The 17844-nt window shown below is 38.0% G+C and overlaps 1 protein-coding gene across 5 annotated transcripts; it reads left to right on the forward strand.

Annotated features, from left to right (window-relative positions):
* Nucleotides 1–329: 329 nt before the first annotated feature.
* Nucleotides 330–17573, forward strand: LOC131737284 (zinc finger protein 501-like). Of its 5 annotated transcripts, none has more exons than XM_059025384.1 (3): nt 330–523; nt 5778–6276; nt 9997–17573. In XM_059025384.1, the coding sequence occupies exons 2-3, from the start codon at nt 5808–5810 to the stop codon at nt 10947–10949; spliced, it is 1422 nt and encodes a 473-aa protein (XP_058881367.1). In that variant the 5' UTR covers nt 330–523; nt 5778–5807; the 3' UTR covers nt 10950–17573. The 5 variants fall into 5 exon arrangements, with proteins under 5 accessions (XP_058881367.1, XP_058881368.1, XP_058881370.1 ...); XM_059025385.1 differs by having other exon boundaries at nt 5781–6276; XM_059025387.1 differs by lacking the exon at nt 330–523 and adding an exon at nt 535–929.
* The last annotated feature ends 271 nt before the right edge of the window (nt 17574–17844 follow it).

Genomic DNA, 17844 nt, shown 5'->3' on the forward strand with positions numbered 1-17844 from the left:
ACAATTACCCATTTATACAGTTGGGTTTTTACTGGAGCAATCTAGGTAAAGTACCTTGCTCAAGGGTACAACAGCAGTGTCCCCCACTGGGGATTGAACCCACAATCCTCCGGTCAAGAGTCCAGAGCCCTAACCACTACTCCACACTGCTGCTTAAAGTGTTACCATTTATTTAATAATAGCGTTGACAAGGCTGTTCACCCTTCTTTGCATAAAGATAATATGCCGTCCCCGCTACTAACAAGGGGGCAGTAGTAGTTTTAGTAGGTATTTGAATTACGATTGGCAGGTCAGTCATGATCTCTGCATCGTCTCTTTGGTTCACAGCTGCAGCCCGCCTTCCGCAGCAACTTTTCAGAGCTGCGCTGTGCTGTGCATCTGCACAGATTTCAGAGGGTGGAGCTTGGTGACGTCACGCAGCAGCCCTCGAAGTACGCGCATCTGTGCAGAACTGCGGAAATTTGCGCTATAAGAACATGACCTCAAGGATCTCTGGATACAGAATGTGCTCTTCCTTACAAAGGTAACACGAAATTCTCCTGTCAGGACACTGCACTCTGATTGGCTATCATATTATTGTTAATAAAAACAATGAATAATCATCTTCGTACACCAAAACCCTAAACCTTAAGGTCAGCATCCTCTACTGCAGTCATTACACATCCAAAGTAGTTCATGTTTGGCAGTGAATAAGCGTTTTTGTTACTTAAAAGAAAAAATGACCGGAGGTGTTGATTTGAGTCAGGAGTCGGACATAGTGGAGCCTCATGTGACCGAGTCAGATGATGAGAGCGCAGTGAAGTATTAAGGGAGAATGCAAGCACTCGAAAGACACAACCGACTTAAACATTTTGAATTATTATTAATAGTGTTATTTATTTAAATGGTGTTGCACACCAGTTTGCTAGGCGTGGACGATAAAAAAAAAAGTGAGTTACATATTTTTTTTTAAAAATTAAAGTTTAGTTGTTTGCGACGCACGGGTGTTGCAGACCCAGGCTTTGTTTACAAAACCAACAAGGCCGATTCAATTTAAAATGTAACAAATAAAAAATGTGTAATATATATATATATAACATGTGTGCGTGTGTGTTTGAAAAGAGGTATAACTGCAGTGTACAAAAATGAAGTTGTGTGTTTTTTTTTTTTTTTTACACAAAAGCTTTTTAGCTGTGTAGAAAGAAAAGTAAACATAGTGCAGAAAAAGGGCTTGTGTCGAAACATCTCAATCGTTGAAACCTTTGTGCACATAAAAAAACGGTTTATTTTACCAGAGCTAAATGTGTCAAATGTGATTTTCTTGAACGTGTTTACATTTCCTTGTTGACCAATAAGTTATTTGAGCATCACAAAAGTGCAATAGGACTTTTTTTTTTTTTTAAAGCATGGGCCAAAGGATAAATATAGCTACTATTCGAGACGTTATTATTTGAATATCGTTGCTGTTTATAATGTTGATAACTAATAACCAACTGTAAAAAATAAAGCATTTGCATTATTTTATTTAACTGTATATTACCAAAAATCTAAATTATACTCGCTGAATGTAGATAAAATCTGGACTAGTAAACTTTCTTATTCAGTGACACTGAGTCAAGTTTTGGTACCTATACCTATTTCACTCTCTAAAAGCAGTACAACAATTCAGTGTTTTAATCAATGTCAAGTAATTGTCCAAAAATGTTGTGTCTCAATCTGGCGTCTAAGACCCAGTTCACACTACTGTGCTTTGTTAAAAAAGTGGGAGGCAAACAGAAGGACTTAACTGCAAAGCGTAGAGAGGCAAATGCATTTTTTAACAATTAAGAAGCTTAAAAAACCAAGCAAACAGTTTTAGTAATTGCAAACCTACAAAATCAGGCAGGTGTTTCACCATACAATGTTCAATATGTACTTATTGAGCAGGATTAATTACAAATACATGCAAGTAGCACCAAATGGCACAACTGCTACCAATGGCATCTCTGCACAGTGCTACACCTGTAATTCCCACATGTATTTTATTTTATCAAAAAAGTGTTAAATAAAGAAAAGCAAGTACTGTTTTTTAGAAGCTAAGTATGCCCTACGTTAGGCAGTTCAAAATGTTTGCCATGTCAGAAGCACTGGCTTTCTTTCTAAAATAAAACATTTTCTTTTGCGGAATAAAACAAGTTTCACAGTATACATTTAACAGTATAAACAGTATGGTCTTATTCTTCTAAGACATTGTGGTCCACTGAGTTAGAGGGCAAAGTTTAACCATAATAAAATAAGTTAAAACAATAATGTAACTTCTGCTAGTTATCTCTTGCTAGTTTTAAAATATTTAGGTTTTTTACCTTAAATGTTGGGGCAAGTTTTGCACTTGCTTCGGATCGGGTACGTTATTTTATATCTTTAACAAGGGCTGACAGAGTGCAGAACGACAGGGATAGCAATATAAGCAACAATTCTTGAACTGCCTTATGATTTCAGGTGCCTTTACAGTAAGATGACACTGTCTGTTAAAGAAAGACTGCGACTCGTTTTCTATACATAAATACAATACTTCACTTGAACAATGCAAGCAAATTCCTACTTGGTTTGATTGATCCCGTCTGGTTGTCTTTTTTATATGAATATACTTAATACAGAATAAATACAAACTAAACTAACAACTACCTAGCCTATATTATTTAATTAATCATTTTTTGTAGTCTCCAAACTGCCTGGTATAAATATATATATATACCGGTGTTGTGCCAAGCAGCGTCATCGGAAGAATGGTGCCTCATTTGTAGTCAGTACACATTCATTTGCACAGGCCTACAATATTTTTTTCCTCCATCTTTGCCAAAAAGTGTCACTCGCAATTAAAATATCAAATCAATATGATAGTTATACAGTCTATTGCACATTGTTGCTTTAGTCGTAATCTTCAATGAGACACAATTGCTGGCAACACTATTTGGCAGGGGACACTGCCAGGTGACACTATTTGGTATAACACCGGTAGTTTGACTCCCCTGTGCCATATAGGTTAGGTGCCTACAGTCTCGATCAGTTACAGTTAAAAAATCATAAAAGGTCACAAAAATCAAGTTTTTGTTGAAAACATTTTTACAGTTTTCCACAAAAAAAAATATACACACACACACACACAGCCCCCCTCCCCCCTCCCTGATTTTTACGGTAAATTGCTCGGTGACTTTGAACCTTTTCAATAAATGGAGTGGGAAAGTGGGTACAAACACTTCATGTAGAGAATACTGTTTTTGACATTTTAATCAAGTCTATGTGGGGTATATAAACCTGTTTTAATATAGAAAATAGACACGTTTTTAGAGGAAGATGGTATTTTAGATTTATATATAATTTGAGAAACGCACAAAACGATTGGCTTCCTATACATACCGTCCTAAAGTGCAGTTAAATTATTTATATGAACATCTGTAATCCTAGTTGACATGGTGGATGTACTCGTATAGCACCAAATGCTGTACTAATAATTCAGATAGCTCTCCAATTTAATGCAGTACCCTGTGCAAATCTCTGATCCTTACTTCTACAATAAAAGTCCCCACTCACCGGTCGTTGTATTTCAGGAAAGATAAAATGTCATATCACAGGTTATACTTTTACTTGTGTGAAGCTCCATGTGAGAACTTGCTCTTAACATTATCTGATTTGTTTTAATTATGTTTTGCACAAGATCTCATGAATGAAATATAATTATATTATGAATATAATATAAATATATGATACAGCATTCATTGCATACCATACAGTGATACTTATGTCTATATACATTTCTCAATAACAAAGATATTTAAAAATACACTTTTATTAAAACAAAACAATATACACAATACATGTACACAATTCAAAATATACAATACAAAACAATATATACAATAAAACAAAGGTGTAAGGGTGGGTATGGGAAGGGAAGGATATATTTACAGAAGGTGTGGTTTAATTCCATGCTGGAGGTTTTTTTAGGAATATATCACTACCAGTGTCATTCATATGGACACCAATCCCCCTAAAAAGCCCAATCTGATCATAATTAATTTCGGGGTGCCAAATCCCCCCCCTAAACCCCTTACAAAATCCGAAATTACATTGTTCACCCAGTTACGTGCTTTGTTTATTTTTGGAAATGCCATTACATCTTTCCAAAGATGTCGCTGGGTGATGCACGAGAAAATAATTTTTGTATTTGGAAATAGCTCATGCAAATTTGTTAAATCTTTTTTCATTTTTCTAACTAATTTCACACTTTTCAATTTACCCAAATCATTGCCTCCAGTGTGAATCACCAGGATATCAGGTTTGGAAGAAGGGGAATTAAAAAATAAATCATAAAACAAAAAAATGCCACCTAAAGGGGCGTTCACACCGGACGCAGTGTGGTTTTCAATGAAGGCGGTTACGCGCAGCGGAAGAGATGAAATATGTTCAGCTTTTGCCGCTCTGCGTCGTGACGTAACCTACCAACAGCCAATCGGAAAAGTAGGAGGTTCCTTTGCGAGGAAGAAATAAAAAAATAAAATGGAGGAAAAGCTGTTAGCTTAATTTCAGATTTCCTGGCGTTGTATAATACAACAATTAATAGTTACAGGGAGGACTGTGGGTGTACAAATGGGATTACCAGGTAAGTGAATATTAAATATACATAATTACTTAAATGAGATAATATATATTTTTTGTGCTAAACTCCACATTGAAAATAATTATGCACCTGCTACTATAACGTAAGCATTTTTTTTTGTTGCTAAATTAACTGCAGACAGACTTTTAAAAGATAAAGCAAAACGTTTTATTTGGTGTACATATATTTTAACAGTTTTTAACAAAATTAATAAAAAGAGGGGGGTGATTGTGGTGGTTGTGTTTCGCTCCTCAGTTTTGTCTTTTGTCAGTGTCTTCAGTTCTGTCAAAAGAGTTTTATTTTCCCGCTGGCATTTACTGTTTGTTGCTCGGCAACCAAAAGCCACTGTACCTGCAGCCGTGACGTAACAACCGCCCACTGACTTCACCCTGCCGCGTTTGGTGTGAACAGTACTGCAGCGCGGCGCGCAAGCAGACGGCATGCACGCAGCGTCCGGTGTGAACGCCCCTTAAGCCCCCCTTCGTCCGAACCAGTGGACAGAGGAGTTTGGCAGCTGCAAGTCCAGCCCAAGCCTTTCTCTGGCATGGCGTTCCCCCCAGTGCATAAAACTGCCCAACAATCCAGACTGATGTTTCTGCAAAGAAATTACAAGATGCTGTTTAAAGTAGGTTGATTGCAACAATTACATACTAAAACAAAACACAGCACACTTATTAGGAAAAGTGTACTTATTACGTGAAACCAACAGTCAGTTCAGTAAAATGCACGAATGTGTACTTTATGGTTATCATTTGTTAAATTTACAACACAGTATGTAGTCAGAATCATAATCTGGCTGCAGTAACATTTTTTTATACATATATAGGAGACTTGTTTACATACAAATTATACATGTATTTATTTCTCTTTCGCTGTATTATTTGTATGAAGAAAACCTAATATAAATAAATAAATCATTTGTCGTGCAATTTATTTTTATGTGCAATTATATTTGTGTTTAAAATGTAATAACAGTTTCTAATACAACATATTATCTATTATTTAATAATAGGTGTTAAGTTTAATTCCCAGTTTACAAAGACGTGGCAAACTCTCACCAGAGTTGTCATTTTAAATTTGTAATCGCCGCAGATATTTATCACTAATCACTAAATAAATAAATGGTTGGAATGTTTTTATTTATTTATTTATTTTTTTAAAGCAGCCACTAAACAGAATCCCGTGTGATGCCATGGACAGTGTGGAGATGGAATCTGTCCCAATTAAAGAGGAGTTCCCTGAACTTGAACTTGTTCCCTTTAGTGTGGAGTTCTCTGGGCTGGCTTGCCTCCCCATTAAACAGGAGCTCTGTGAAATGGAATGTGACAGCAGTCAGCCAGACGTCTCTGAGATTAAAGCTGAGCCCAATGAATTGGAGATCCCCCATACAGAAGAACTGCTTCCTGTTAAACAAGAAAAGGCACTGGAAATTAAACAGGAGCACCTGAAAGTAGAGTTTGACTACATGGAACCAGGGAAGGAAGAATCTGAGGACTTCAAACCAAACATCCTTGAGCTGGCGCCTGTATGCCTACAAGAGTGTAGCGTGGTGCTGGAGAGAATCTGCGTGAGAGAGCAAGGTGCTGGAGAGAAAGGCTCTCCCAACAGCACACAAGATGGAAAGGAAGACAGGCGGTCATATTCAGAATGCAGTCTAGCAGGTGAGTGACTCCCAGTAGCTGTGACATTGTCATTCTAGGTTGCGAGATCTTCACAGTGTGCTTGAGAGGAAGAGAGCATATAGGTTCGATTACTAGGTATTTGTTTTTCCTGTACCTCTCCAACCATTGCAAGATAAGACTCGCTACTGGTGAACTTAAGATTTAGATTTAATGTTGATATTGCTCTGGGAGATGAGGGTGTTTTCTCTTTGTATTGTGTTGGGGTGGAAGGGGATATTATACTGGAAGGGGGAGAAAAATGAAAGTACTTTATAAATTCACTGCCAAATCATGGATACAATGGTAGTCAGAACCAGCTTTTACTTTCATGAGACTGTCCCAGTGTAATAATGTAAAAATGTTGCAGCTTTGTAAGCCTGATTTTTTCTGACTACCATTGAATCAGCTGCACTTCATTAGTCCTGCCACCAAGTGGCAAGAGAACAGAAAATGCATTAAACAAAACAGCAGCCTGTGGACTAAAAGACTAAAACTGCATCCACACTTTACGTGAGTGAATAATTTAAAAGTCACTGCAGTCAAATGGGAGTATCCACACCAGCAGCGAGCGATGTCGCTTTGAGAAAATTTTGCGTCGCTAAAAGAATCTGTTTCTATTTTTTTGTCTTCATGCTACTGGAATGAATCTGACCAATCAGAAAGGTAACACCCTTGACACACGTCGAACACATGCCTCAAAACACTCATGCCTCAAAACACGTCACGCCTCAAAACACGTTACACCTCAAAACAGAAAAGTTAACTTATGAGGTGGAGTAGTATCCATAATGCTTGCAAATTGAACGACTACAAAGACATCCAGAAGACCGAGACATTTTCTTTCCGATTGTGTAAGTTGCATAAAAATAGGTTTATTAATAAGCAAAAATAAACCGGAGCATACATGCAGTCTACATATCCAGCATTTAAATAAAAAATGTGCAGTTTTGCTGGCTTTTAAAAATGACACAAAAAATGTCCCGCATTCACACAACTTGAACATGTGACCTAATTTTAAGCTATGGCTTTTTTCTTTTTTGGTTTGTTTGTTTTTATGATAAATAACGTTTTGTTCACTAAATTGTTCTGTGCCACAAATCCGTGACAAGAAGGTCTTTACATAAGCGTAAAGCGAAGTTTTGTGGAGATTCACCAAACAAAAATATAATCGAGGTCCTACTATTCTATACGTTGTAAAACAAAGTACGTTTATATTCTATGTGACACATCCCAACATTACCAAACTCATATATAGTTTTGAAGATTATAAGCCATATTTATAAAGCATTTTCTGTCAAGTTCACCGGACTGTTTTAAAAAGAACAACTAAATAAAAGTAAATAATAATACAAGGTAAGTGGTGATCTGCGCATAATAACACAGATTTTATTAATAATAATAATAATAATAATAATAATAATAATAATAATGAAGATGGTGATTATGTAGTGCTTAACAACATAATAATAATAATAATAATAATAATAATAATAATAATAATAATAATAATAATAATAATGTTGCACTTTAAAATTAACAAAAAGGATTAAAGAAGGAATGTGTAGTTGCCGGAGGTCAGGGTGGTAACCTTTTATCAAAACAAAACCTGTTTTGTAATGGGACAGCCCATCTCTAGTATGTCCAATAGGAATGCATGGGCGGGGTCATGTACAGTGGCTCTCAAAAGTATTCACCGCCCTTGAACTTTTCCACATTTTATTGTGTTACAACATGGAATCAAAATGGATTTAATTAGGAGTTTTTGCCACTGATCAACACAGAAAAGTCCATAATGTCAAAGTGAAAAATAAAATCTACAAATTGTTCTAAATTAATTACAAATACAAAACAAAATAATTGATTGCATAAGTATTCACCCCCTTGAGTCAATATTTGGTAGAGGCACCTTTGGCAGCAATTACAGCTATGAGTCTATTTGGATAAGTCTCTACCAGCTTTGCACATCTGGACACTGCAATTTTTGCCCATTCTTTGCAAAATTGCTCAAGCTCCGTCAAGTTGGATGGGGACCTTTGGTGAACAGCAATCTTTAACTCTTTCCACATATTCTCAATTGGATTGAGATCCAGGCTTTGACTGGGCAACTCCAAGACATTGACCTTTTTGTTTTTAAGTCACTCCAGTGTGGCTTTGGCTGTATGTTTGGGGTCATTGTCCTGCTGGAAGATAAATCTTCTCTCAAGTCCCAGGTCTCTTGCAGACTTCAGCAGGTTTTCCTCCAGGATTTCTCTGTACTTTGCTCCATCCATTTTGCCCTCTATCTTCACGAGCTTTCCAGGCCCTGACACAGAGAAGCATCCCCATAGCATGATGCTGCCACCACCATGCTTCACGGTAGGGATGGTGTTCTCAGGATGTTGTGCGGTGTTAGGCTTAGCGTCCAAAAAGTTATATTTTGGTCTCATCAGACCACAGAATCTTCTTCCACTTGGTCTCAGAGTCTCTCACATGCCTTCTGGCAAACTCTAGCCGAGATTTGATGTGAGTTTTTTTCAACAATGGCTTTCTTTTTGCCACTTTCCCATAAAGGTCAGTTTTGTGAAGCACCCGGGCTATTTTTGCCATATGCACAGTGTCTCCCAGCTCAGCCGTGGAAGACTGTAACTCCTTTAGAGTTGCCATAGGCCTCTTGGTGGCCTCCCTGACTAGTGCCCTTCTCGCCAGGATACTCCGTTTTTGAGGACGGCCTGTTCTAGACAGATTCACAGTTGTGCCATATTCTCTCCATTTCTTAATAATGGACTTTACTGTGCTCCAGGGGATATTCAATGCCTTGGAAATGTTCTTATATCCTACCCCTGATTGGTGCTTTTGAAGAACCTTATTCCAGTTTTGCTTTGAATGTTCCATCATCTTCATTATGTCGTTTTTGTTAGGAAATGTACTAATCAACTGTGGGACCTCCCAGGGACAGGTGTATTTAACCTGAAATCATGTGAAACACCTTAATTGCACACAGGTGGACTCCATTCAACTAATTATGTGACTTCTAAAGACAATTGGTTGCACCAGAGCTTATTTAGGTGTATCATAGCAAAGGGGGTGAATACTTATGCAATCAATTATTTTCTGTTTTATATTTGTAATTAATTTAGAACAATTTGTAGATTTTATTTTTCAATTTGACATTATGGACTTTTTTGTGTTGAGCAGTGGCAAAAAACTCCTAATTAAATCCATTTTGATTCCATGTTGTAACACAATAAAATGTGTAAAAGTCCAAGGGGGGTGAATACTTTTGAGAGCCACTGTATTTATTTCCAGTCTTTTTGGATCATTTCCAAGTTGCATCTGGTGTGGATTGACATTTGGCGACTTCCCTCACGTCGCTCTGTCCAGTGTGGATGCATTTTAAGCTTTAAAGACAATTTTCTTTTTAACGAAGCGCGGCTAAACTGCACATGGTTTGGAGTTATGATCTGACGTCAATGGATTGTTCAAATGGGAGGAGTTCTAGTTATTGAACTAAAATCAATTAAGTAGGCTGTATAAAAAGTGCTTACAACTTTCACCAGCATCAATGTTTACTGACTTTGCATTTACAGGCTTTAAGTTTAACTTTGTGTTTCTAAACTAATGTAACCCACTGCAAGCCTCCACAGCTGAAATTAACATGCTTTAAGCCATTCCACTACCTAGCCACATGCCCTAAGCCTATAAGCAGCCCCTCTTACTTTCTTATCTGTTCATATTTTCCAGGTTCCAGTCCAGCAGCTACAGCAAGGGCGGGTGGTGGAGAATATCCTGACTGTTGGAAAGGTTTCACCCAGTTAGGGCATTTTAAAACACACCAGCAAATTCACACAGGAGAGAAACCATATTTCTGCTCTGACTGTGGAAAGCGTTTCACTCACTCGGGAATCGTGAAAGCACACAAGCGAATTCACACAGGCGAGAAACCGTATCCCTGCTCTGACTGTGGGAAGAGTTTCAGACAGTCAGGAGACCTGAAAACACACCAGCGAATTCACACAGGAGAGAAACCGTATTGCTGCTCTGACTGTGGGAAGTGTTTCAGTCACTCTGGAATCCTGAAAGCACACAAGCGAATTCACACAGGCGAGAAACCGTATCCCTGCTCTGACTGTGGAAAGAGTTTCAATCAGTGTGAACACCTGAAAAAACACCAGCGAATTCACACAGGGGAGAAACCGTATTGTTGCTCTGAATGTGGGAAGAGTTTCAAAGATTCAGGAGACCTGAAAAAACACCAGCGTATTCACACAGGAAAGAAACCGTATTGCTGCTCTCAATGTGGGAAAAGTTTCAGTGACTCTGGAACTCTGAAAAAACACCAGCGAATTCACAGAGGAGAAAAAACATATTGCTGCTCTGACTGTGGAAAGCGTTTCAGACAGTCACAACACCTGAAAACACACCAGCGAATTCACACAGGAGAGAAACCGTATCTCTGCTCTGACTGTGGGAAGTGTTTCAGAGATTCAGGAGACCTTAAAAAACACCAGCGAATTCACACAGGAGAGAAACCATATAGCTGCTCTGACTGTGGGAAGAGTTTCAGCCAGTCACACAGCCTTGTTTCACACCAGCGAATTCACACAGGAGAGAAACCGTATCTCTGCTCTGACTGTGGGAATAGTTTCAGAGATTCAGGAAACCTGAAAAAACACCAGCGAATTCACAAAAGATAGAAACTTTGAAGACCATGTTCAATGGGACTTTTCACTCATTTGGGGGGGGGGGGAGGCATTAACCTTGCATTATGAGTCCCTGTGTAATAGTAATCTTTTTATATCACTCTTAACAGCAGGCATTTTAAATGGTAAAGGTGCAGTCAGTGCCTGGGAGCAGGAATATGCAGAAAGGAAACAATTCCGCAACTTATCTGATATACAAGTCAGTAGAAATCAAAAACTTGTGGATTTAAATTTAAATTTGATTAATTTGAAAATAAATTAATTGATCGGAATAAGTATCCTGACTCTGTTGTATAGCATCCATAGAGACAAGACTGCACCGTCCTTACTGGGCAATTGCCTGGATGATTTGTCTTGTAAATTCATCACTTTTCTAAAATGAATGAAAAATGATATTATGACATGCATCACTGAATATTGTGTGACGTATAGGTTTGCAATGTGCATTGTCCATGCTTTTTATTTTTACCTGCTTTTAAATTGCCCCAAATAATACAAGTGTGGCAAGCATGTGTGTGATCTTAGATATAGAAAGGCAAGTAAAAGAGTGGGGAGGGTCTATAGATTTTGCAAAGGATTTATGTACCTTTAGTATAGATAGATATATACCAGTGTGTGATGGGGTGCAGCCTATTTTGTGGTGGTTTTGTGTTTTTTGTATTGTTTAGAGTGGATATGAGTGAGTTTGGGGTGTGGTTCAGTGAATTTGTGTGAGGAATGTGTGGAATGTGCCTGGGCTAATGAGGTGCGAATTGCCCAATTAGCCCAGGCACCTGTATAAAAGGGAGTGGTTGGGTATGTTAGTGGGTGAGTGTTTGGAACAGTGAAAAGACGTGTGTGAGAGAGTGAGTGATTCTTTCTGTATAGTTTATGTTTAAAGCCTGTTTTTGTGTTTGTCTTTTTGGTTGGCCACCGTGCCTTTTTATTTGTGTTTTGTCAATTAAAATATTTTGGTTTCACTGCATTTTCTGTCTCCGAGTCTTCCCTCTGCTGCTATCCTGCCACACAGTGCTAGACTGGGTCCTTGTTAAATTGTGTAGTGAGGCCATTTGTGCAATCAGAGTTCTCATGAGACTTGACTATACAATTAACCCTTAACACTAGAAAGACCGAAGATATAGTCATACCTAGAAGCCCCGCAGCAGTCTTTCTGACAACTGTATTCAAAACACTGTACATAGTATAACTAAAGGAGAAACAGTTGGATGTAATTTGTTTATTTTTTTTTTATTCATCATCTGAACAACCGATGCATATATATGTGTGTGTGTGTGTGTGTGTGTGTGTGTGTGTGAGACAAGCAGACTGTAGTGGATGACTTCAGACCAGAAAGGAATACACAGAGACAGTAGTGGAGTTGAAACTGAAAACGCAAATGGCAGCACTCAATAGGTTTAAGAAACAATTAAAATAAAAGGTTGACCAAAACAGAACACCGCACTTTAAACCAAAATAAATAGACGAACAAAACGGATTAACACTAAACAAACAGGGACGGACAGACAAACAAACACGATGAGTCAAAACAAACAAGTATCGTAAATAGCAATTGTTCTGAATTATTTTGAATGATTTTACTTTATTTTACTCCTCTCTCTCCCATTCACGACTCACCGAACACCCAACCCCGAGTGAATGAAATGTGCATCTATATACACTGTTGTGCCGGGATTCAATTACTAATCAATTATTCACTTGAATCCCAGCACATGAATTAATTATGTGCAACCTCGTGCTCACATATTAAATACTTTAAATGCACATGAAGTGATGTGCAATCCCATGCCTAAATACAATTATACATTTTAAATAACTCGTGCTGCACACACCCATTTATATCCCGTGCAGCCATCTCTTTACACCAACATTAACACACCACACACAACATAAAACACAAGAATACACACAGGGGCGGGGCACATTGCCACAATATATATATATGAACATTTATTTTACAAACCAAAACAAGAAAATGTAAATAAATAAACATCTGAACAGACATCGGTTTACAACATACATATTTATAAAACTGAAACGATAGCAATACATTTTGAACTTTTGAACAGCAATCGGTTTATTATCAGATGAGCAAAAACAACTGAACAACATAGATAAAAAAAAACATTTTACAGAAGCACACAACACAAGAAGCTATAAAAAAAAAAAGTTAATTTCCTTTTCTTTTTTTCGATTTTTCCGTAAAGGTATTCCTTTACCTTAAGTCTAAGGCTGTTCACAATCGACACAGATAATACGCTTCTCCACGCCGCCTTTCTGCACAGGGCACAGCTGTCTGAAGTTTTATTTTTATTGCACTTTCCAACCTGGCATTGGCGTTTCTTGCGGCTCACAGTGGGGTTGCCAGCTTCAGCTGTGGGTACACGCTTGGCAGTCTCCCTCTGTTCCAAATGCTTCTTGTGAAGTTGCTGTGCTAATTGTAAAATATATTCTCTCCTTGGTAAATTCTTCTCCGTGCATCCTTTGTAAAGTACCCATTAGTTGATGGCTGCTAGGTCCAATACATTGTAAAACACCTGAACAGACCACCGTCGGGAGCCAGCTTTCACGGCATACTTCCGTGCCATCTGATCCAAAACAACTCCATATTTTGTTGCGTTGTAAAACTCCACGGTCTCTGGTATTTATTTTTACTAGTCCCAATGCTAATTGACTGACCAAAGCAGCGCAGCTGACAGGCAAGCGCCAGCCTTTGAAAAGGCTGACTGAAAAACATGACTGTCAGTCATTTTACTCAGGCAGAGAGTAGAGACTAATCTAATTACAGCTAAACACATTGCAGACTGTTAAATAAAAATAATAAAGTAAAATACTGTGCTGTATAATCAAAATACAGTTCTTTTCTGTGTGGCTGTCAATGTGACTGCTCCTGGGGCTTTTAGGTATAATGTAATGTATCTCCTTTATTTCTGCACTCCCACGTTTCATGCTTTGTGAGAATATTTAATACATACAGACAGAAAGGTACACGAACGCAGAGCCCCATATGTGTTACACGACTGGAGAAAATTACATTTTAAAACCAAAAACCGCCAAAATGACTGCCACGGGGCTTCTAGTGTGAAAAGTGTGCTGATTTAACAATTGATTAATAGGGCTGCAGTGAAGGGTACATTTTGACCTTTGAAGGTTCAGAACACATTACCGAAGGAAGAACCTTCAATGGTACTAATTTGCATCTACTGATTATGTCACCATAGCTACTTGTTTATATTGGATTGAAAATCCTGTTATTTTACAGGTAATCCATATAAATGGAATAAAACACACATGTAGTTTAAAATACGTTATATAGAACAGTAATCATGTTTTTATAATTTAAATAAAAATACACATTGTTTATTTATACATAATTGATGCTGCTTGCGATATATACAGTAAGCTTGCATTGCACCAGCATCTTGGCAGCCAATTAAAATAATTGCAGCTGACAAAGCTTTGTTTAACAGTCACTGTTCCAAGCAGGTTATCGGTCACAGTCATATTTTACTACTACTAAAAATAAAAATAATAATATGAACTTAGGCTTGTCAAGTAACCCTGGAGATTGGTTGTGCCCCCATGATACAGCAACAGTCGCTTGCACAGTTTGCATTCAATCTTTTTTTGGTCATCTGGGCATTTAATAAAAAAATCCCAAACAGCAGATGGGTTTTGAGACATTTCTTTCAATACAACTTACGCTATACAACTCTTTGCTGTCGAGATGGTGAATGAAGAAATTAAAGTTCTGCCTCCTGGATACACAAGCTGGAGGGGGGAAATTAAAATTATTAGTGTTAGCGTATATTCTGTTTGTTTCAAACATATTCTACCACAGCACTTCTCTTACACTGTCTTGTACACTAGGTATTCAGTACATATTTTACTGAAGCACTACAACCGCTATAGGTACCTACCAGTGCTTTGGCATAATGTACCCTCGGGTGTGCAATTCGTATCACCCAATGCCCGGGACAACAAGTTCTACTTTGTCCATCAGACAAGTAGTTTTTATGTGTTTATGTTCTGTTGCTAGAAAGACACTACGTGTATATTTCTAGAGAGTCGCACAAGGTTCTGAAAACGGAATTGCGGAAGTCTAGCACCAAAGCGCAAACATTTAAAAACGTTAAACGTTAAATTTAGAATCCAATTATTTTTACTCCTGATTTTCTCCCAATTTGGAATGCCCAATTATTATTATTATTATTCTCCTTCACCACGGCAATTGCCCACACAGCTCAGGGACTTAGTGGGCACCTCTCCAATCCTGGGAACGCCAAAGCCAATGCGGTGCCCCCCTCCCAGAGTCCCCAGTGAAGACCGACTGCCTTGCACAACCAGGATTTGACCTTGTGATCTCTGGTAGTATGACTCGCCCTGCATGCTGAGCGGCAGTGCTTTTACTAGGTGAGCCTTCGGGGACTAACTAAGAGGACTTCAAACTGGCATGCTCCACCTGGGTCGGAACCTACACGTGTCAGGACCCAGTGTCATACGGGTCAGCTACGTGATGTCGCACTACTTTTGATAAAGCAGGTTTCACCTGGGTGACAGAAGCAAGTAAACAATGCACATATCAATGCCCCAGAAGCAACTTGTTACTGACGCTTCCATCCAAGCTTCTCTGGATTAAACCGTCAGCCCAAATGTTGATTAGAGCAAACATTTCTTCATCACTGCTGCAATTTGGCTCACTGTGTATTAAGCAACAAAAATATGGCTAAAAAACGTTCCTTGCGGAAGTGAAACAAAGAAGAGAGCTCGAGCTGGCAACAGTAAAAACAGCAGAAGGTTTTGGTTCTTGAGAGAGAGAGGAGTCAGTAGTACACTTAAGAGGGACATCATTAACCAGCAAGGTTTATTGTTTTAGAGGCGTGGGTCACGGCTGGCAGTGACTAAATAAATACCTGTAAATAATAAACTGTGAATTCGAGAACTGCAATCCCTGTCTCCGTCTGTCTTCATTTTCACACAACGTTACAGTATCGGCGGATTAGAAAAAATGATCGTACTTATTCTTTTTTTTTTATTTTACACGCTTCTCTCGCTCTCGCTCGCTCCTCCGAACACCCACCCAGAGAAGGGAGAACTGGAGGCTTTTATTTACTATGGCCGAGGGGTTAACTATCTCATCACCCCTCGGCCACAATCTGCACAAGTATTTTTAAATACTACTGACAGAGGACGAGCTGTCGACTTTGCCTCTGCCAGAACACATTTAAATAAAAATAACAAAACATGGCTTCGCCCTGTTACAGGAAGTTTAAAAAAAAAATAAAATAAAAAATGTAAAATTTATGTTAGAAGCATTTCAAGACAAACTTTCCCTGGCAAAAACTGTAAAAAAATATTTAGATTTTTAGTGTTGCTATCCTAGTTTAGTATCTACCATATTGTGGCAATGTACCCCGCCCCTGTGTGCATTTCTGTGTTATATGTTGCTTGTGGTGTGTTAATGTTGGTGCATAGATATGGCTGCATGGGATATAAATGGGTGTGTGTAGCAAAAGTTATTTAAAATATATAATTAGATTTAGGCACGGGGATTGCACTTCACTTCACGTGCATTTAAAGTACTTTAATATGTGAACACGGGGTTTTCACAGATTAGTTCACATGCTGGGATTCAAGTGAATAATTAATTGGTAATTGAATCCCAGCACAATTCACATTTCATTCACTCGGGGTTGTGTGTTCGGGGAAGGAACAGGAGAGAGTGAGGAGATAATTAAAGTATAAAAAGCAATTGCTACGTGGTACGTGTTTGTTTAGTATTCGTCCCTGTTTGTTAGTGTCTGTTCGTTTTGTTTGTCTGTTTATTTTGGCTAAAGTGCCGTGTCCTGAGTTTTGTTCAAACCTTTTTATTTATAATAAACCGCGCCACAGCGCTTTCATTCATTATTTTCACTCGCAGTGCTGTGTGTTCATTTCTGGTCTGAGGTCATCACTAAAGCCAGCCTGTCACACACATTTACATTTTTTTTTTTTTTTTTTAGATTTAAACCCTATATTAAAAAAAATACTTTTTTTTACTAGATTTGAACAAAGTGGTATTAGTTATTTATTGGACATGCACAATCCATTGATTTGAAAAACTATTGAAAGAAGTGTATAATAGAAATAAACAAAAGAAACAAACTACAGTCAGCACTCACATATCTGACCCTATAACATTTTGACTTCAGTGAAGGTTAAACGAGTGTGACGCATATCTGATTATTTCATATGATTTGACGTGTATGAAATTTGTTAGTGCACGAGTTGGGGGAATAACACATCAGTAAAAGACAAACTTGTCATTTTTTTCAGGGAACACAAAAAAGATACAATGTCAAAAATGCATAGCTGAAATGAATGTTTTAAAATAAACAGGCTTCCATGTAGATGTACTACGTGTATCTGTGTAACAGATATCTGAGTGCTGACTGTATTTAGTCTTTGCAGAATTTGATGGAGCCTACTGTAAATATTGCATGCATTTTAGTAGAAATACTGTAAAAAAAGCGAGAAACTTGACAGGTTGTACCTTTACAAATCTGGGATTCAACAGTTACAAAACTGAAAGAACCTCAATAAAAATCAGAATTCCACAAAGCAGCAGTAATAGTTGGCAATGATTTGGTGTCTCTGAAGCAACACAATAAAACACCTGTACATCAGGAGTTGGATTCAGCCTATAGAAAAAGAGTCCAAAAAACAGGCAGAAACTATTCTTATTATTGGGCTTCCAAGCTGGCTTGGAAAGCCTGTTGTAATTTTAAAGTTTTTTTTTTATTATTATTGTCATTTTTCTGCCCAAAAATAAACTGCTGCTGTTCGCATGTGGTGTAACCAATCAACATGACACTTGGCAGGTATCATCCCGTGTAGATTACAGTTCAGATGC

Source organism: Acipenser ruthenus, chromosome 6 (genome assembly GCF_902713425.1).
Source record: "Acipenser ruthenus chromosome 6, fAciRut3.2 maternal haplotype, whole genome shotgun sequence".
In the NCBI taxonomy this organism is placed as follows: Eukaryota; Metazoa; Chordata; class Actinopteri; order Acipenseriformes; family Acipenseridae; genus Acipenser; species Acipenser ruthenus.

Coding starts and splice junctions, on each gene's coding strand:
- LOC131737284 (XM_059025384.1), top strand. CDS start 5,808: ATGGACAGTGTGGAGATGGAATCTGTCCCAATTAAAGAGGAGTTCCCT. Junction 6,277..9,996: donor TTCAGAATGCAGTCTAGCAG/GTGAGTGACTCC, acceptor CATATTTTCCAG/GTTCCAGTCCAGCAGCTACA.